At 39.2% G+C, this 21,582-nt stretch overlaps 1 protein-coding gene across 1 annotated transcript in view; it reads right to left on the minus strand.

The window, feature by feature from the left end:
• Positions 1-1,940: 1,940 nt before the first annotated feature.
• apaf1 (apoptotic peptidase activating factor 1) overlaps positions 1,941-21,582 on the minus strand; it is a 46,761-nt gene continuing 27,119 nt past the window's right edge. The window contains exon 27 of the mRNA XM_085251976.1: positions 1,941-3,514. Within this exon, the coding sequence (XP_085108102.1) occupies positions 3,368-3,514 (147 nt within the window). The 3' untranslated portion in view covers positions 1,941-3,367. The remainder of the gene's footprint in view (positions 3,515-21,582) is intronic.

The raw sequence follows: 21,582 nt of genomic DNA on the forward strand, positions 1-21,582 counted from the left end.
AGTATTGCTAACATCAGCTTTGAGTTCTTTCATTAACCACTGCTGATGTTTATCTATTGTACCAGATCGATTTTATGCTGACTAAATATTTCCAATTAGTTTGATGAAAAGCTGAAATCCCACGTTTCACAATCAGTACAAAAAAGTGGTGTCTCTGGACACATTTGTTAAGATAACTGATTATTCTAAACTGGCCATGGATGTGAGGTAAAAACTGCATGAACTTATGTTTAAATGTGGCTTGTAGTCTGAAATGCTTTCATTGAAACAAGAACTCTATTTCCAGTTACTAAGATGCATTTTTGAACTCATATTCAATGCACAAAAAGTTCTGGCAGGAATAAAATAATGAACACTTTTAAAATATATAGATATATAATAAAGGTTATGCCAGATTTATCCCAACAAAGATATATTAGTACCAATTACATACCCTGAAAAAACTTCTAGCATAATTAGAAGTGTTGGAATCATAAAAAATAGCAAAATTTCTGAGAGGTGAGTTTGAAATTGATGTGAACAAAAGCAAAAATGCTTCTATTGTGCACTCAATATATTTAAAGCAGACATGAAACGCTGGGAAAAGAGAGAATATTTGATTGCATAAAATAGTGCTTTAACGCATGATGCTAACATTTGCTTTACCAACTATATTATGAACAGCCAGTCCTCTAACTCCAGTCTCTTAGGTTTCACTGTTTATTAACTGCAGTACATATTCTACTTGATCCACCTGATTCTGATTAATTATCTAGTATTTAGCTACTTTTAAAACTGAGCTCATTCAGTAAAATGGAAGTCATCTGATGAGTGGAAATCTTAAAGCAGGGGTGTCCAACTCCAGGCCTCAAGGGCCGGTGTCCTGCAGGTTTTAGATCTATAAATCCAAAACAGATAGATACAGGAGCAGCATAAATCATAAAAATTGTATAATCTTTTATAAAACAACATTGTTAAAAGTGCTACAGGTCTACACTGAAGGTCTTATAATGTAAGGCTGTGTGAAAATGTATATAGTGATACAACAGTGATAAAATAATAAAAAGGTTAAAGAAATAAAAAAATAAAATAAAATAAAACTGAGATTGTGAAAAAGAGAATTCTGGCAAAGGTCCTTCATAACATATGCGCTATAAATATGAGAGCAGCAAAGAGGCTTGATACAGGAGTGTCTGTGGAGTCTTATGTCCTGACAGGTGTGTTTACCTGTCACATAAGAAGAGCTCTTGTGAAGTGTTATAGAAAGCGGCTGGAATGATTTCCTGCAGCGTTCTTTATGGCAGCACGGTCGAATAAGAACCAGCCTCTGCTATCTCTACAGTGTGAAATGGAGAGGTGATGGTTCGTTCAGTGACCTCCTGTCCCTCACTGACTAAAATGCCTCAAGATTCTGGACAATGGTAGACTGAGCCAGTTTGTTATTCTGTTAGATATAAAGATGGGAATTTTTCCTGCACATGAAAAATAATGAACTCAAGAGGAAGATTTCATATCTTCTGCTAAGAAAAAAATCACCAGTATTTGTACTTTTTTCCCCAGATGAGCAGAAAAGCAAAACAGGTAAATGTATAGGCTCCTAATCACTGCGCACATGAATTGAGCCCATTCTCTGTTACATTACAGATCAAAATATTTACTCAGGGAAAAATATCATTGCAAATTTGATTCCAGACAGTTGAATAAAGAGAAGCTGATTTTGAATCATTCTGGAAGGCAAGTCAAGCAAATCCTTCGTCCCTACAATGCAGGCCATGTGAGGATGAATCATGCTGTCACTGTGCCTGAGAGCAGGGCTCTCGCTCCTCATGGGGAGCGTCAGACGGCAGGAAGGAGGTGGTTTTATAGGGCAGAGCACACCAGGTCTTAACCATAAATTTAGCGCCTGCTAAACAAAACACAACTAAAAAGAAAGGGGAAACACACACATACAACTTCACAGCATATGTGATTTATTCTTAATAAATTACATTTTCCATTGAACCACATCATATAACAGTTTACATCCTGAGCTGATATCAGTTAGAAGGAAATTTGATGATTGAACAGCAACTTTAAAAAAGCACCAATCAGGAAGGGCACAGTGTGAGAATAACACAAGCATTATTGAATTTCATCCTTACTTTGATTTATTCTTTTTTTGTGCTTATTGCTCCAGCTGCACATGGAGTCCACACCTTTCTCACTGACGTGAGTGGTTTCGATAAAGGTACAGGGACACTTGCCTCTCTCAGTAAAACCTCAGAATTTTCACTCAAATTAAGGATTTGTTTTTCAAGTCACATTAAGAAAAGCATCCTTAAAGATTGTAACTACTTTTTCCAAGTGCTCTCAACAAGTGAAGGCTCAGTAGTAAGACAGCGTGCAGTAATAAGTAATATCTAAAGTTAAAACAGTTATATAGTTATATGAAAAAAAGGCAATTAAAGCAGAAAAATGTCTTAAGACTGGCAACATGAAATTCGAGTATAAATTATAAATCACATGCTGTGATTATATTTTATAGAAAACATTTCCTTTGATCCACGTTCAAAAGTACAAACAGTTCTGACATACAAATAACCTCTTCAGCTTTGAAAAGAATTTAATTCATAAAAACTTTATCATGCTATCCATTTTTAATGCTCATCAAAGTGCACCAAAAGCTCCAAATGTGCTGGTATGTTTAGAAAGTGTTGACACAAAGCACACATACCCTCTGTTACCCACAGTATGTGCATTCACGGAAAGGCTGCAGTGTCTAGAAACGGTTTGAAACTGTCAATGATGAATAATGACCCAATGCAGAAGTTCGAAAGCATCACAGCACAGACAAACCAAACTCACTTCATCACTTCTAACAAATCATAGGACGTCTATGATAGCTTTTACGATTACATACATACATACATACATACAAAAGTGGAAAATCTCTTGCACATGTGCAATCCTCAACCCCCAAAAAACACATATTTTTCATTTAAATCTTTCATCTGTTGGTAAATAGTAGTGATAGAAAAAAAATGGGTTTGAGAAGAACCGATGATCAGGTTTGCTGGCTTTTTAGAAATCAGTGTTACCTTTTAAATGCACCTCTTTGTGTTTAAAAAGATGTGTGTAATGCAGATTCAAGGAAGAAGATTTCACAGTGCATCATTTAAAGCTGGCGCAAACTGGTCATGTGACCCCAGCAAAGTGTATTTGTCTAATGCTCTCAAGGCTATTGTTACTGACTGTGCAAAGTGAAAATGTAAACTGTTTTTCTTAGATGCGCAGGGCGTTTAGCGTTGGACAAGTCTGCATACATTATGCAATTGAGCAGTTCTTGCAATAAGCTGGATGATGGTGTCTGTTTCTGTCATCTTTTGGAGCGGTGCCGGCGGCGTTATCGTCACACCACTCTCTGGAGGATGTAGAGGATGCCGATATTGTCGATAGTGACGAAGGTGGAGAAGTCAGATGACACGTGTATCTTCTTTAAGGCGCTTCCCGTTGTATAGAAGGTCTGCAGAGCTTTGCCTGTCTTCACTTCCCACCACTTGATATAAAGAAGAAGGACAAAAAAACAAGAACATGTTCAAATCATTACGTTTGACCCAAGGGTATCTGAAAGAACAAGAAGTTATGTACAAACCATTGAAGAAAATATGTATTTAGTTACATTTCTCTGGAACAAGTAAATCAAGGCAGAAGTCGTGTAATGTACATTATGATTTGTCTGATTCATGAAACAAAGACAACAACAAAAACTAAAAAGACTCAGTAGTTTACGATGGCTGCCCAGAAGACCATTTCGAATTTAATATTCTAAAATCTCCAGACTCAAACTCACGCACACACCCACAGGCTCTCTCAAATACTTCGATGGAGACCCATAAACACACCACCCCCTGCAGCTTTTTTGAGTTATTCCCTTTAATCTCAGTTTAAAGTTGACATTTTCCATTGAAGCTCCTTCTCACTGGGATGAATCATCAAAGGCACATCAAGTCAATCATTAATAGCTTGGCACGAGTGTGTGTGTGTGTGTGTGTGTGTGTGTGTGTGTGTGTGTGTGTGTGTGTGTGTGTGTGTGTGCGTGTGCATTCAGCGTTTACAATATTAGGCACGATGATGACACATCAAAACAAGAAACGATGCCCCTTCCAGCTAAATAAAGATGGCGTGACTTTTTTAATAGGTTTAATCTTTAGTAGCTGAGCATGTTTTTGTTATGAACCTTTAGCTGCTCTGAGTGTGGGTTAATAAAGGAAAGCAGGCGAATCCCTAAGTCTATCGACAGACTGCAACAGAAGAGGTGGCAGCAGCAGATTGCTGGCTTATAGGAGGTGCGCACACTCACGCACACACACAGCCCATTAATCACACAAACCCTACAGCAACTTTAAAGTGAGCTCATTTGCATACCCCCCAAAAAGGCATCGCAAAAAAAATGTGGCAAGGTTCCTTTTGTTCAGATTTTCACGCTGCACCACTGTGTGTGTGTGTGCGTGTGTGTTGTTGTTGTTGCTGCTGCTTCAAGGCACTGGCAATACTTGTTCACTAGACTTCCTTCACTGTTACTATTGGCTGCTAAGATCTTGGTAGAAAAGACAACAGAGAAGACTCCTATAATAGTCTCCTAAAATGTCATATTTATAATTTATAATCAAAGCAGTTGCTTTAAATTGGTGACACTTGCCTATACTAGTTAATGTCCTACTTAATGTCCTATATGGTGCAGGTAGATGATTTCATCTTAACTAAGCCCCCGTGTCAGGATTTTGACTTTAAAAGAAAAAGTATCCACTACTTTAGCACTGGGGGAAATGGAGACAGGAGTATCTGGTATTAAAACAAACAAACCAAAAAAAAAAAAACAATCTTATTGTCTGCAGGGTGAATAATTTTAAATCTAGGTTATTTGTGACCCAGAAGATTAAAGATGTTTTTTTAAATATAGTGCAATGTGGTGCATTTTTCCATTAACATCCTTCTTTAATTGCTAAAAATAATCTTCTCTCTCATGCCCAGACTTCTCCTGGTAGCCCAGCACCTGGACACACTACTATGAAATATTTGTGGTGAATATGAGACAGTTTCTACTGAGTTTAAATGGAACAAAAAGCAGGTCGGGTTACACTTAGGTTATTTTAAGCCCCCCTTTTTGTGGTTTTCACATCATTACACAGCTCGTATCTGACAAGGAACCCTTATGGAAATGGAAATAATGTCTCCATCTCCTTCGTCTATATTCAGCCATAAATCAGACAAGAAAATATTTCACAACATATTATATTAAACATACTTTGTCTAACAAAACATTTGCATACAAAGGCTGCTTTACATAAAAGCTATTAGTACAGATTTGTTACCTTGAACTTCAAAGCTATGCTATGTAATTTGCTACTGCCTTCAAGGCTAAACGTGACCTGAGAGTAAACATGACTTTATGTCAAAGCAATTAATTCCTACATGGTTCATAAATGTGAAGAATGAATGTGAATAGAGAGAGACAGGAATAAGCATGCAAAATACCTTCCTCTCGGATAACACAAGAAAAACTGAAGTTGATACAGAGGTCATGGAGGTATATCATCAATATAATGTGGAGCAACAGCCTTGCTTCTCCTATTTTTGTTCTTATACGCAGTGGCAGCAGTTTATGCATATGCATATAGGGTGTATTTAATACAAGGCCAGCTACAAGTGTGGCCTGACCTTAGCTTTTAAGTTGAATAAAATGAGGTTTGATGATGATCAATACAAACTGAATTTCTCTTTGACAAGAGTCAGGAGAAACAGAAAGTATATAATAAAGGGAAGTATTAAAATCAAGGTAAAGTTATTGGGCACATTTTTTACAGCAGGAATCATATTTCTAAGCAGCTATCTGCATTCTAAATTATGTAATCTGTAGGCAAAATACAATTTCTACATGTAGCCAAAGCCCTGTTTAAGTGGGGCTTTGACTGCCGGACTGCACACCCAAAACTGTCTGCTATCATCCACAATAATTCAGCTTTTTATTTACCTTTTTTTTTTTTTTATTCCATACACAAGAGGCCCAGAAAAATTGCCCCCACAGACAAGTCGGCAGACTGCCCGATGGCTTCCCAGATTGCAAGGGCACGATCAACCCCACTGTGCAGGTTATCCCTCCTCAGAGAGTTTTCTTTAGTTATCTCCCAAACTTGAAATCAAGCAGCCAGGCTGTGCTAGAGACCTCTAAGGAGGCAAAAAACAGAAGACGCCTGACAGAAGACTGTTAGGTTTCATTTTACAAAAAGCTGCCTGAGTACTTGACCCACTTCAAGCTTCTCCGAAATAGTGAGACCTCAAACAGTCCACTCAAAACTTTTTTTTTTATTTTTTTAAATCAGGCGGCCTTAGCAGAATTGTCATTCAATCATCAATAGAGCTTAATCAGTCAGATCCCAACACATTTATCTAATGATGGGCTTATCACACTACCCCCCAAAAACGCCTGGAATCTACACTACTTAGTGTAAAAAGGTCAGCTACAGCAAACTGGTGGAAAATTACCATTAGAGAGAGTCTGGCTAACAAGATTTAAACTCGAGTACCGATGACCTTTCATCCTGTATCTCAGCAAAGAGATTTTCAAGGTCAAACCATGATGCCTACAATACAGCCATGAAACAACACAAAAACACGATAGAGGTGGGATCAATTTGATTGGTGAGGCGACAAACCGAGTATATACCGCAGATACCAGAGGAGGGCAGAGACACACTTGGCTAAAGCCTAATTGCATCTGAAATGAAACAAAGATGGCTGCTGCCTGTCAAAGAGCTGACAGCTCAAACAAAGAAATAATACTGAGACGCCTGCTGCGCAAGCACACAAACACATATATGAAAATAAACAGACCAATAGACGGACTGAAACAGGCGAGGAAGAGAGCAAACAGAGTCGAAAAACAAGACTGAGCCTCCCAGCAAACAACGGCTGCAGACGAATGATGAAACTCTTTGACGAAATTGATAATAAGGGGAGTAAAAACTCTATAACTCCAAGTGGTTATAAACAGGATAAATGTTTAAAAAAGCCCGTTGGCTTTGAGGAAGGACGACGGGAGATGTGTGGAGTGAAAGTGTGAAAATCATTTCAGAGTGAGTCTAGATTTACTAGGAGGAAAAAAAAACTTAGCCAGAAAATCGCTATGTTTAATCATTTACACAGGAGGATGAGGATGAGACTATGCTGGGTGGCATGCATATTTATAGTTTTATGTGACAGGAAGGAAAGTGAGCTTTTTCCAAAAGCTGCAGACGGGAGAAAGGTAAATGATAGGTGAGCAAATCCAGACAGATAAAAGATGCTGAAAACAGTAAAACATATTTCACATTTGTCATAACAACTGTTTATTCTCTCTCGTGGGAATATGCAGCTGGGTTTTGCGTTCGTGTGTCACATGGAGGGCCCATATCCTCGGAGCAGATGGCTGATGTGCTGACATAAACACCATCTCCGTGAGACCACTGATATATGGGAGACAGCTAGTGATGCGTGTAGATGCTAAATAACTAAACTGGAGTTGCTTGCTGGGTGTTCTGTGTGTGTTTGGTGACCACTTTGGGTCTTCTTTGTGATGTAAGACAACGCAGTCTGTAGTGAAGCTGCTGAAAGCGGAGGGAAATGGGTTTGTGACAATGTTTGCATGTACAATATGCAAATGCAAAGAAGACAACGCACAGGTGAGGCTAAGTGGAAATTCAGCGTATTCAGAGAATGCATCAGTGCATCAACATGGAAATAATATACAAGCAAAACCAAGTGTAGGTTACACAAATACTACAACTAAAAACACGGGGGATTATTCATTAATAATGGACTTCACTTATATAGCATCCGCCTGCCAGGCAGCTTAGCAAGCAGAATTATGATCTGAAGGCAGTGTTGTGCCAAAAGGAGCTCTATAAACACAGTATAGGATCCTCTTGTTAGCCTTTTTCTTTTAATTAATTAATTTTATTATTCACATTAGCTTACATATAGTTTAGCAATATTTGAAGACACTTTCGACCACAGACACATTAATATATTTCTTTTTCTATCACAGAACCCCCCAAGGACACTTTGCCATGCATACTGGAGGAGCAGCAGGTTCAGTTGTCAATGTTTATTTTTATTCATTTCAATTTTATTTCATTTATATAGCATAAAATCACATATTATCCTTTAATGTTGGAGAGAAAATCCCAACAATCAGACGATCTCTCATGAACTCTTGGTGGCAATGGGAAGAAAATAAAAAAAACCTCCCTTTTAATTCTCACTAAAATAAAAGCTTTATCAAAAAGGAAAGTTTTAAGCCTAGTTTTACTTTAGAGAAGGTGTCTGTCTGCTGAAACTAAACTAGGACCCTGATAGCTGAAAGCTCTGTCTCCCATTCTATTTAGAAAAACTCTAGAAACCACAAGAAAGCCTGCAGGCTAAGAACAAAGTTTTCTAGTGGGAGGCCACCTTCATCGACACTGAAGACAAAATTATAACAAAACAATGCTGCCAAACAAGGCCAACATGGAGGTGTTGTGGGAAGATCCTGGTTTTGTCATGTCACTTTTTACTGGGCTGAGGTACAAATAAAGCATCACCTGACACTAGAATATGTGAGAAGAGAGCCGTGGTGGTGCAGTACAGTATAATATTGTAAACGCTGCACTTTAAATGACTGACTTCTGGAATAGCTTTTGGAAATCAGGAACTCAGTTGGCATCCTGTGGCTTCTTACACCACTATGTTAGGTGAAGCAAAAAAATCATGGTAAGGGACTCAGCTGGCACGTCTCATTCCAGTCCCTGAGGGCCTTAGGCAGCCACAGGAGCAGAAACCATCAGTTTCTGGGTAAAACCGGTGAGCTTGTAGTACATTTTTATTGCCAGAGAAGGACAGGGGGAAACTGTTATGTAATAAACGAATAAATAAAAAACTCAAAAAAAGAACATAAAACAAAAAGAACTTCCTTCTGTAACCATCAAGGGAAAGTGAAGCAGCAGTCCAAAAGCTATTATCCCTGATAGCAAATGATAGAAGTTATACCAACAATCAGTGGGAGTACAAATGGCACTGGATGAAAAGCACAAATATTTATGGCATCTCCTTTGACTAAAACGTGATGTCAAAACAATGGCCACTGATCCCCTTATCAATACAGCCAAAGCATTCTGTAGATTCAGATAGTGTCAAGCTCACATACACAGAGGTTAGAATGACATCTGGGGAAGGCCTGATAGCGTCTGTGTGAATGTGAGTAACCCCAGTTCATCTCAGGCAACAACAGAGGAGAACCAGACTGGCTCAGACAGGCCCTCACCATTAGCTGTGGTGATTCTAAATAGGTCTGCTTATTCGGGCTACCTGAGGGAAAGTCAGGATTGCTTATGTAATAAAAAAACAAAACAGTTTTTATATTCATTTGAGGACCAGAGTGATGCTTATGTGTGAACACAGTTGGGTCTTTTAGAAGGGAGGAAGGAGGTAATTCATCTTCCTCTTACATAAATAGAGTCCAGGGGGAATAAGTACAGTTTCTATGCTAAGTAGAAATAAGAAGAAAAGTATCTAGAGCCAGACCACAAGGAGTGGACGCTGGAGAGGAAGAAGATTTTTAAAAAAAAAAGAAAAAAAAAAGGGACCAACCAGAGGTGATTTTGTAAGGCCACCTCCATTTCATAAAGAGAAAGTGAGGGATTTAGCGTGTGAGCAGGTCATGAGTCTAGCAGAGAGGCACACAGCGCGACTCTGAGGCTGAATTATTTATCCAAGGTTCCGCTGCTGAAATATTGATGCTCAGACAATCCTCTACACATCTCTCCCTCACACGCTGGCTTTCTTCCTTCACTTTTCTCTCACCAGCATTCCCACCAGCTACTCCTTATTCACTGCAGATAAACCAGAACCACCCCCCCCCCCTCCCAAAAAATGGAAATGAATATGGATTCTGCAGAGAAAAAAATGAAAAGCAACAAAGACACATCACATCATTGAATTTTTTCCCCACTTTTCATCCTCAGTGTCTTATTGTTCTTTGTCATGTATTCCCCGACTTTATGATTTAAAAATGTAGCAAAGATAAATGAAAAAAATATATATATGCAGATCAAGAGACTCCATAACAGGGAAAGAACAAGAAACATCAAAAGAAAGGGCGAGAGACAAAAAATGTACTTGATGGATAAAAGAGCAGCTGGGGATTAAGAAAAGAAGACAAATATATAATTTACACTTAGATTATGTGTGAAACTGGCAAAAAAAACAACGAGTGAAAAGAGGAGAGCTAACTTCAACAGAAAATCTTGTTTTCACATTAACAGTTTGGCCCAAAGCTAGAAAGCTGTGACGAGTGAGCTTCATTTGATTTAATCAGAAAATTACTGTTACATTTACAACACATACATGTAACAGCTATTTTATACATTTATAATAAATCATTTGTTGGGTTTATAAGGAAAGGGCAGGTGTGACCATTTAAATCTTGATTTTATTACAAAAAAATAATAAAAATCAGATTCTACAGCAACAGAAATAAGTGGCCACACTTAATTTAGAAAAAGTAAACAACAATGAAATCATAGCTCCAACCAGCAGGGCTGGAAGGACAGATGGTGGTGATAACTGTGATTCAAACAAGATAAAAAAGACTGAACTAACTTTTGTTATTTTTCCTTTCTAAGAATTTTCTAGAGCAGTGAAAACAAGAGCAATGTGCAAGCTTTTGTTTTTTGCTCCGTTTTAAAGCACAATTGTTTATTATTCTTTGATTTAATTATGTGGATATGATCCATGTGTAGCATTTGTTTCACTGTTTGGCAAAATTTGTTTAAATGTTTAGTAATAAAGTAGTAGTAGTAATAAATAAAAATAATAAAACAATAATAGTTATTTCAGAATATTCTACGTATATTCGTATTTCTATGACTTTAAATTGTTATAACCTGTTACTCTGATGTGCATAACAAAGTCCTAAAAAATGAAACAACTATACTCACAAAGTATCCCATGCCAATATGTTCTTGTCAGTCTGATAACCTGTTCTCATACGGCAGTCTCATCACTTTGACCTTCAGATTAATCGATTGATCTTATATTTATAGAGTAATTTCTATATGTTGACAATATCACACTGGTAAGAATCATAGTTTCTAAGCTAAAAGGCTTTCTGTCAATTTTGGATCCAAAAATTATTAAATTGACCTTGAAGACCTTGGTGGATAGAAGCCAATTTGAATGGACTGTTAACAGACAAAATAACACGCACGCACACAAACTCTACCATAAACATAACCTCCTTAGCGAAAGCAATAAAGAACAAAATTAAATGCCAGAAAAAGAATACAAAATGGTAAATGGCCTGTATTTGTATAGCGCTTTACTAGTCCCTAAGGACCCCAAAGCGCTTTACACATTGAGTCATCCACCCATTCACACACACATTTACACGAATGCTTGATGGCAAGCTACATTGTAGCCACAGCCACCCTGGGGCGCACTGACAGAGGCGAGGCTGCCGAACACTGGCGTCACCGGGCCCTCTGACCACCACCAGTAGGCAACGGGTGAAGTGTCTTGCCCAAGGACACAACGACCGAGACTGTCCAAGCCGGGGCTCGAACCGGCAACCTTCCGATTACAAGGCAAACTCCCAACTCTTGAGCCAAAAACATATCAAGATACAGAATAAGTAAAATCAGTAGGAATGCGCCATTTCAAAATGTATTTTTATTTTTGACATCACAATAGCTTTGCATGATTCACAGTTCAAAACAATCCTTCTGTATCTATGCCTTGCCGTAGCCACTCAGAACATCCCTGTCTAACACAAACGGTTCCCTTCTAGTTGACTTTTGCCTGATTGCTTCTCTCTTGCAAAGAGAAGACTTGAACAGCGAGCTGGTGGGGCTTCTGCGCTTACCACCAGAGCTGTGTGCTTGAGACGACCACATAACGTATACCCACTCTCTTTGTTGCAGCCTTATGACCCACATGGGATGAAAATGACCAACTAACTACCTTGCTCTTATTGCTGTTATATAGAGCCAAGAGTAGGAAGAAACTGCAGACTGAAGCTGAGTTTTTGGCTCACAGGGATCACTTGCACATATGCCGACCTCATTATGTGAAACTTTGGCTGTTTCCTATGAGCACCCACCACAGTAACAGTATATATATGTGACATGAAAGCCTACTTTAAAGAACAAGCTTGAGTAAGCTCATTTGTGAGCGAGCGTCTTTGCATTTTGAAAAGCACACACCACCTAGCTCTACTTTTCCCCTCTATCAGTAATCTAACACATCTTCCCTGCCTCATTTCGTCTTGCTGTTCCTTTTTTTTAAGAACAAACAGAGACCCTTCTTTTACAGCAAGCGAGACAATTAACCCTGGCTTAATGAGCGACGCAGAGGAAACAACCGCCTCCAAGAGGCAGATAAATATTTCACCAGCTTGTGTTCATACCCAAAGCCTGACAACGAGTACAGAAACCAGGCCATCTTCATTCCGATATCAACTCTCTCTAAAGTTCTTCGCTCTTCTTTTATCTCATACAGAAACAAATTCCCAAGCAGACAGTCGAGGGAGTACGTGTCTGCTCTGGATGTATTTTGACCACATGAGAAAGAGCATGTGCATGTTAAAATATGCATTAAAAAAAAACAAGAAGGAGAACTGTTGTTCTGTCTAAGAAAAAGATAGTCGGCTTTCAGGGGGTCTTTTGCATCTTGTGAGTGTGTGCAGGTATTTTTAGAGCCAGGTCTGCTTCTACGTTGGAGCAGCACTGCGGGATGCTTATTTCTGAAGCACGAACCCATTGAATGAAAGCAAAGCTGCAAACGCTGCCTGAACCAACATGGTGGCCTATTACACTGACTCTTAGAAGGCTATAAAAATGTGTTATTTCCATCTCTGGACCAATTTTGAAGGAGTGGGAGTGGACTGATCAAAGTGAAAGCCAAGGGGTGCAACAAATTCCAAATATACTAAAGGTGGCTATCTTTTTGTTGCTACACAAAAAAGAAAGATTCGAAGTACACACAAGCGTTGCGTGGAGATAAAATGAACCTCATGAAGAAATTAATTGTTATCATTGTTGTTGCAAATAACATAACCTCAAAGCATATTAGAGGAACGACAGAAAGAGAAAACCAGAAAGTCACAGCCACACAAACTGCAGCTATAAATAAAGTTGCGATTCACTGTATTAATAGATTATTGACCAAGGGCTTGTGGCAAGTGTGAACGCTCTCACATGGGCCTATCCCATCCTTTCATAAAACAAAAAACACAGGCATAGCAGATCTTGATGCTTTTTCTCACGATAAGCATCATTCAGTCCAAATATTTATCGTTCTCTTTCAGGATGTAGTCATGCCATCTTCAGATTTCTGTCTAGGCCTGCTTTTGTTTCAAAAGTTGTAAGTATGACTGGCAGCCTATGTAAGTGTTTTTTTCTATCTGAATAAGCACCAAAGTGAGCTCTACATGATTTATTAGTGTAACAGAGTTAGCTTCCAGTGTCAGAATAAAGGACACAGACAAAACATCACGAACTGCAGTTCATTTCGCAATTAAGGGACTTGTTTGTTGGCCTACATTTGATGAAGGGCTGAAATTAGAATCACAGGAGAGAGGTAATAACCTGTGACACACTAGGATTGGAAATAAACATGGCAGCTCCTCAGTCAGCGTTGGTCCCTGTGACACAGCAGCGAAAGGTGCCAAAGAGTGCCAGTTCACTTAGTAAACAACATTTTCAAGACTTGAGCCCACTTATTCTGTTCTATTTATATTTTGGTCTTAAGCAGTAGTTCTCCAAGTTTTCTGAAGGTCTCCTTGAACATTGGCTGGTTTGTACCAGCCCTTGTTTTCTGATCATTCTCAGAGGAATGTTTGTTTTGTTCGTTGGTTTGTTAATCATTCAAACATTTAAAATAGCACCTTACTCAAGGGATGAACCAGTGTTGTGCATACACATAACAGACAATTGGCTGCCTGTTGCAGAAACATTTTTTTTGTAGTTGTATCCAGGAAAAATCCCCAAAACAACACAGTTGTTGACCAACCGTCCTCTTGCACTTGTTTACTTCTAAAAGCCTATATGACATATTTTTATTTCACCATTCATTTACCGCACAGAGAAGGCATCGTTTAAATATGTTAAAGTTTTCTTTAAGTAAACAGTATTATTAAAGATCTTCATGACTGGCACAAGTGCCCTCAAATTATGGTCACCCTTTACTAGCTAAAAGTTAACTGGCACAGTTTGGAGTGTACCATCACAATATTTTAAGGAAACTGGGCAAATAGTGGACAAAATAAAACATCTGCAGCAGATGAACAGGATCTGAAAGTTACAGAGCCCCGCAAGGGACATGGGAGAAAAAAAAAAATTAAGACGGACTTTTGCGAGATCTCGCAAAACAAACTCGGGATCTCGCAAAACTTTTAGCCGCATTCTTCGGAGGCCGCCAGCTCGAAGCCGACCGGGAGGTCGAGGCACAATGTGCCGGGAGAGCGCCGTTCCTCCCGGCTGTAGTAGGTCTCGACCTCCCGTTAGCTTCGAGATGGTGGGTGTCAGATCTCCGAAAACGTCGCAGCACTTTTGCAAATATGTGATGTCTTGTAAACCGAGCAGATATTCGACATTTACACAACTACATTCACGCCTCAAAATATCTTAAAAGTTTATTTTGAAGAACCAGAAAGAGTAATATTACAACTAAGTAGCTGCCGCCATTGTTGGAATTCAACTTTTGCGAGATCCCGCAAAACTTTTGCGAGATCCCGAGTTTGTTTTGCGAGATCTCGCAAAAGTTCATCGTAATTTTTTTTTCCTCCCATGTCCCTTGTGGGGCTCTGTAGAAAGTTATGTCTTTAAGAGATAGAAAAATGTATCTGGCTCATCAGTTGATCCATGTGCTGTTCACTAAAGCATTATCAGAAATGTTCTCAGTGGCTGTGAGAAATCATTTTTAAATAATGGAAATCATAAGAAAATTGCCAAATTGTAAAAGAAGTAGACTGAAAAATCAGAGACAAGAGGTCTGATGGAGTGATGAATCCAAATTTCCAATTTTTGGATAAAACAGTTGGGATATGTATGGAGAAGTTCAGGACAACAGTGAGAGTCTACATCATCTGTAAAACACGGTAGAGGTGCTTTCATGGTTTGGAGCTGCATTTGTTGAGGATTTTGTCAAACATTGTGAAATTTTGAAAACAAAAAAGTGCAGTCAAATTTTGATCCACAATGCAATACCATCTGGAGTCCAAAGGCATCCATGTTAATAAGTGATTCTAAATTGGAAGCAGCTGTGGATCTGAGTGTGTGGAGGTCTGTCCTGTAATGGAGTGGCGTCCCCATACTCTATAATGGCTGGGATAGAGGCTCACTAAATCACTTGGTGACACGTGAATTCTAAAATATTCAACATTTTGAAACACACCGCCCCCTTTTTCTTATGTCCAATCAAAAAAAAATAAAAAAAAATAAATATCACATATGCAACAAGTATTATTTATGCAGAAGAAGAAAAAAGACTTTACACAACAGGATCTAGAGACAGAAGAATGAATAGTTGTAATGACTAATGTTTAGCCTTGAGAGAAAGCATTAAGATCGGCTTTGCCGGTGAGGAAACATGAGACACATTTACTCATGGCTTAGTCAACCTCATTATACGAGAGTCTTGACTGCTCGATACCTCACCCATCCCCCGGGAGAGGTGAATGCAGTTACTCTGGACAGTTCTTTTTGCTCAGACCTACGCAACTTGCTGCTATGCTATCAACTGTCTCTTGAGGGAAGGTCAGCGCAACCTTCACTCCTTCATTTCATCTAGTCTCCCCGCCCTCCTACCTCACTTTGAGTCTTGCTTGGAGTGATGACTGGCTCTAACAATTCACTGGCCGCCAAGGAGTTGTTAGGACGCTTAATAATGTTGGCTTGAGCTGATGAAACAGCAAAGAGACGGATTTTGATATGATAGATGAAAGCTAAAAAGGCACACTGATAACCACAGTGTGTGATTGTATTAAAAAAAAAATCTAACGACAACTGAAGGAAGGTGTAAAACAGAGATAACAGAAACAGGATGAACAGGTCTTCTGGGAACCCAAGAAAAATAGGGACTGGAAGCAAGGGGAGTCCAAGAAAGTAAAAAGGTGAAATTGTGTTTCTCCCTTTTTCCTCCATCACACGTTCGCCTGATAAGTGATGGCTGACAACAGAAGTAGCAGGGGAGAACCATCACCTGAAATACTCGTATCCATCTGGGCTTACACCTTTTAGAAGTGTATGTATATATGTATGCTTGTGTGCGATTTAGTATGTGTTTGGCAATTCTGTGCTGCTATTGCCCTGTTCTAGTGAAGACTATGTTAATTTAAGGTGGAATTTAGTTAGTTAATCAAAGTTAGTTGGTACAATCACCACCCAATAATGCAAAAAAAAAATCACATTCAATGAGTTTTCAATGCAGTCTCGATGCTGAAGGTTATTTTCTCACATTAGTAGCCTTTTTTACAGAACTCTTACTTCCTATCATTTCCTGGTACAAAGAGGATGAACAGTAGCAAAGTGGTTGGTCAGATGACATACCTGTGCAGGTAGAGAGATGGTTGGGAGAGAGGACTCTTGGAGATTGGGTGAACAAGGGTGATGGAAAGAGCTACAGTAACTACGGGGGATATAGCTGAACTGCCATATCATGAAGATATGGAAAAGAACTGTTGAAGCTGGGCAGGAACAGAATAGGAAGATCAGAGAAGATTCATAGATGTAGTGAAGGAAGACATGCAGAGGGTTGGTGTGGCAGAAGAGGAAACGAAGGATGGGATGTGACAGAAGCGGATAATCTGATGCGGCAACCCCTAAATGGAGTAGCTGAAATAGGAAGAAGACTTCTCATTAGGGCTTGCTAGATTATCCAACAAGTTTCTTGGATTCTAATTTTAAAACAAGTCTGATCCAACTGATGCAAGATGATCAACCAAACAGGATTCAGATCCCTGCTAACGACATGGCTCCTAAGCCTGGTTTATGACAGGTCGCTTAGTAACACAGAACAAACCTGAAGCCTGGGTTAAACTCTGTTGAGGATATGGACACGCAAAGCTGGGGACCCAACAGCCTAGTATTCATTTGGTTATACTTCTTTGAAGTTCACTGCCCAGGTGCATGCGTAGCTGGTGACTGTCATTTAAACTCACCGTCCAATAAGCTGACTCATGGATGCAGAAAGTATAAAATCTCCTAAAGAGTACCCACAGTTACTGATTAGGGCTCAATACTATAGGACAGGTCTTTTTCTTTTGAGTCAGTATTTACAAAGAGACACTTGAGTGCTTTTGTTTTGTTTGTAACATAATGGTGTGAATTATTCTGGGCTGGTGGGGGTGCGTGTGTGTTCTTGCAGTCAGGATGAGCCTTTTCACACCTGCTGCCTCCCTGTTGGACCATGGCACTGTGACGGATTGTCTCATCGCCGTTTGCAGAGTTTGTGTGTTCGTGTGTGTATCAAGGCCAGGTGTGAGACAGGTACAGCATTTCCTGGCAGGACCCAGGACAGAAGAGAGAGATGATGGGAGTCACTGTAGAATGTAACGGCCTCTCTCTGAGGGCTGGACCACGCCACTACATCAAATCCTGACACACACACACACACACACACACACACACACCCCAAACAATTCCTGAAGGCGTTTGTTTTGTAAGAAATACAAGCAATTTAATGTGTTTTTTTTCCTCTTTTTTTTTTAAGAGAAAAAGAAACACTGGTGACAAGGAGCACGAGAAGTTTAATTAAACACTCTACACCGGCATCTACCCACAACAGGGGACTGGACTAACACATACCCTCACACAATGGCCTGCTGCTTTTAATTACACTCGCATCATTCACCCAAGCATACAGAGAAGCAGGGCGTGATAAAACGCACAGAATGAGAGCAGCACAGACGTGGAAAAACAGCAGCTTGAGAGATGATTAAGGAAGGAGTACTGACAGAGACAAGAAAACACAAAAGCACCAGGACAAACAAGAAAACATCATTCTGCACAGGTGGCCAAGGAGACAAATAGAAGGAGACAAACAATAAGAGCTACAAGGCTCGTGTTGTATCATATCAAGCCATCGTCTAAGAGAGATCCATGGGAGATGTCACCCGCTGTCACTGCTCTGGCTCTTATCCGGCCAGCAACATCATCATTCTGCTAGCATCAACACACCGAGTCACACCGTGGAAGGGCTTCTCATGTTTACAGCTGTGATCAGAGAGGATCTGATAGCTGAAAACTCTCCACTGAATCACATCGCGATAAGGAAAACATTCTCGGGTGTGCTCCGCTTTGCTTACTATGACAGCTGTCTTCCAAAACGCTGTCGCACAAATGAAACGTGGTTCGGTCTTAGCAGTGTTATCACCTGCTGTGTTTAATCCGTTTAAACTGAACTTTGGTTCGTTTGTTCAGATAGGAACTGAGTAATCGCACTTGGGTGTGGACCAAAACAACCGGACCAAGACCCTTTGAAGGAGGTGATCTCATTGCAGATCCAAACAAACTCCAGTGCGGTTTGTTTATGGTGTGAACGTGAGCCGATCTCGATCCGAATCAACTACCAGGTGTACGTTGTAAGTTTGAGCTATAAAACCTCCAATACTCACGTATGCTTTGTATTCTGGCATGTGGCAAGGTACTATAGATGTGCAAGGGTCTGTAGGAGCTAGCTACTACCTGTGAAATGAACCTAAATTCTCCAGTAGTCCAGAACGCACTTTCTTCCTGTACTTACTACATTATAATCTATGAAATAACTGCAGAATTAACAAAAACAGTGATTAAAGGGTTCATTTTGGTTTATATCAAACCTAATCTAAATTGTTCTTATGCTAATACTACTTCCAAATATTGCCCCCAAGATACATTTGCTGCAGTCTTTAAATTTTGGTTTGCTGTTTCTCTGCATAAACACATTGGTTTAGATCTGTCGTGTAGCATTACGAGTCAGTGGAGTTTCGAGCTCTGTAATGCTATTTATATGTGCTGATTATTATTCAAATTCGTAAACAATAAAGACTGCGATCACATCCTGATTCTGGATCAGATTTTTTTCTAGCCAAGTTAATCAAATTGGTCGACTCCTGACACCAAACATATTAGGAACGTTTTAAGCATTTTACAGTTGTTTATTGAAACCACGAAGAATGAATTTGTTATTATGGTGAAGGTATAGTTTTACAGTACACTGCATTGTCATTTTCTTTACTCTGTTATCAGGTTTGATGGTTATAAACTCTAATTCTAAATTCTAATTAACAAAAAAACAAGTTACTCAGCCCTCATGCTCCTCAGCTAAGCCTTTATTTAGAGCTTTTGTGGTGTTCAAGCCAGACTTCGATATCAGCCTACATCTATGATCCAAACGCACATCTTACACAATCCCACTGATCCTTCATAATGAAATCTTTCCCTTACACCAGCTGAGGATAAATACAAACCAAATACCCTTATGAGGGCGCTCAAATGATCGCCAGGCCTTTTTCCAAGACTGACAGAAGAATGATTACCACATAAAAAGACTCCATGAATCATTCTCAAATCTGAGAAAATAGTTGAGTGATAGTAAATAGTATCTGGCTTTATATTTATTCATAACTGTCAGATCCAGATGTCAGAAACAGAGGTTTTAAATATCAGCTTACTTACTAATAAGTTTCCATGTAAAATTGAAGACATTTGTTGCAGAATGGGCGAGCGTGGAGACACGCTGACAATAATCGTTAAAACAGATGATTATTGTGCTTTCTCAGTCTGTGGGCTATATTATCTGTCATGAGAGATACTCACTCTGTCAGGGTAATTACTATGACAGACGGGATGGCTTCTCATCGCTGTCCAGCTGACACACTATGTGATTAATCAATCAAAGCCTGAGGCTGAGGGAGGTTCACCCTTTAAGACAGGCAGAGTAATCCATCACCTCTCCTCAAATCCACTCGCTGATCTATCACGTCAACATGCTTCGCTGAAGAAGACAGAGGGTCTATGAAACGGCGTAACAGAGTGATTCGATCCCCAGAATAATTATGACCGTCATCCTGATGTGACGCAAGATGAAGCAGATGAGGTCTGCATTAGTGCTGCGGGTAGAGCACCCCTGTTTGTATATGTTTATTAATAAACAAGCAGAAGGGTGTTTTAGTAGACATCTAATGCTTTTCTTAATAATTTTGTCACAGTTTTAAGGGCGACATAAGCAGATTACAGCACATGACTATTAGATTTTCACTGGCAGGTAAGTTTGAGGATGAGATAAAGAAAGAAAAAAGGATTTAAACAAGTTTATTTTGGGGTTTTTTGTTTTGCTTCTCAGGTTTTTAATCTGTTGCTAGCAAACCATGATCACAGGAATATTTTTATTTTGGTGAAAATATAGGAAACGGCTTTGTTGCCAGAATTTTGGTGTGAGACCATTATCATGTCTGTGTACCAACTGTGAAGTTCAGGCTGATAATCAGTTGGCTTAGCTAGATGCTTTTACACTTCTGTCTTTATGTGGATTACACAAATTACACACACACACACACACACACACACACACACACACACACACACACACATACAAATCTTGGATGATCAAATACATCATGCAAATTTTTGCCAACTGTAGGGGAAAGGAAATGTTTGGTTTAAGAAATATTTAAGTAGTTAAATATGAGTAAGTAGTTGGATAACAGTAAATAGCTATTTATTTGTAAAAATCTATTGAATATTGTTTATATCTATTCATAAATGTATAACAAATGTTCTCTTCCCAGCTTAAAAATAAGTACTTAAAAAAAAAAAAAAAAAAAAAAATCACATACACATATTTTAATTAAACTGCCTTTAGCTTAGATAGTGGCGCACATTCACCGTCTATGCACGACTTGTTTTAATATGTATTAATATTTCACTCAGAAACTGTATTTATGAAGAGAGTTGGACTATGAAAATCTTTTCCAGTACACTCCAAAGACTCAAGAGGTTAAGGTCTGGATGCTGTTGTTGCCCATCCTTGTGTGAATATCCAGAACCAGTCAATCTGAGCCGATGAATCCTGGCATTGCCATCTTGGAATATGCTGTGCCATCAGAGAAGAAATTAAATTCACTGATGTAAAAAAGGCATAAATCAGGTAATTCAGTAACCTATACTTGCAGTTTAGTGGAAGGCCTTTACGCATTTAAAATTCAGGTGGTGAAAAAAAAAATCTATTAATTCTGGACACTTAATGAAAGACTCATTCCGATCATGGTTTGATGCACATGTCTGCGACTGATCATGACTTGATGTCGAAAACTACCCCAGATGATGAAAACTGCATCTTCAGCTACAAGAAAGGCTACGAGGAAGTGCATCACTTCAGGAGTGTTACAGTTGTTTTTGACATACACAAAGTTGTCCACAATGAATATATACATACCCCCAGATCAGATTGTCCAGTTCTACTGTAACAGCAAGCGGCCAACAATGTGATGGAAAACATTGAAAATAACTCAAAGTCTTTAAAATGCAGGATTTTTTTGGGTTACAGCCTCTATTTACCAGTGATTTGGCTGGA

The sequence above is a fragment of the Mchenga conophoros genome, linkage group LG17, assembly GCF_057382185.1.
Source record: "Mchenga conophoros isolate Kocher_MC1m ecotype Shallow Benthic linkage group LG17, M_conophoros_male_GT1.1, whole genome shotgun sequence".
NCBI lineage: Eukaryota > Metazoa > Chordata > Actinopteri > Cichliformes > Cichlidae > Mchenga > Mchenga conophoros.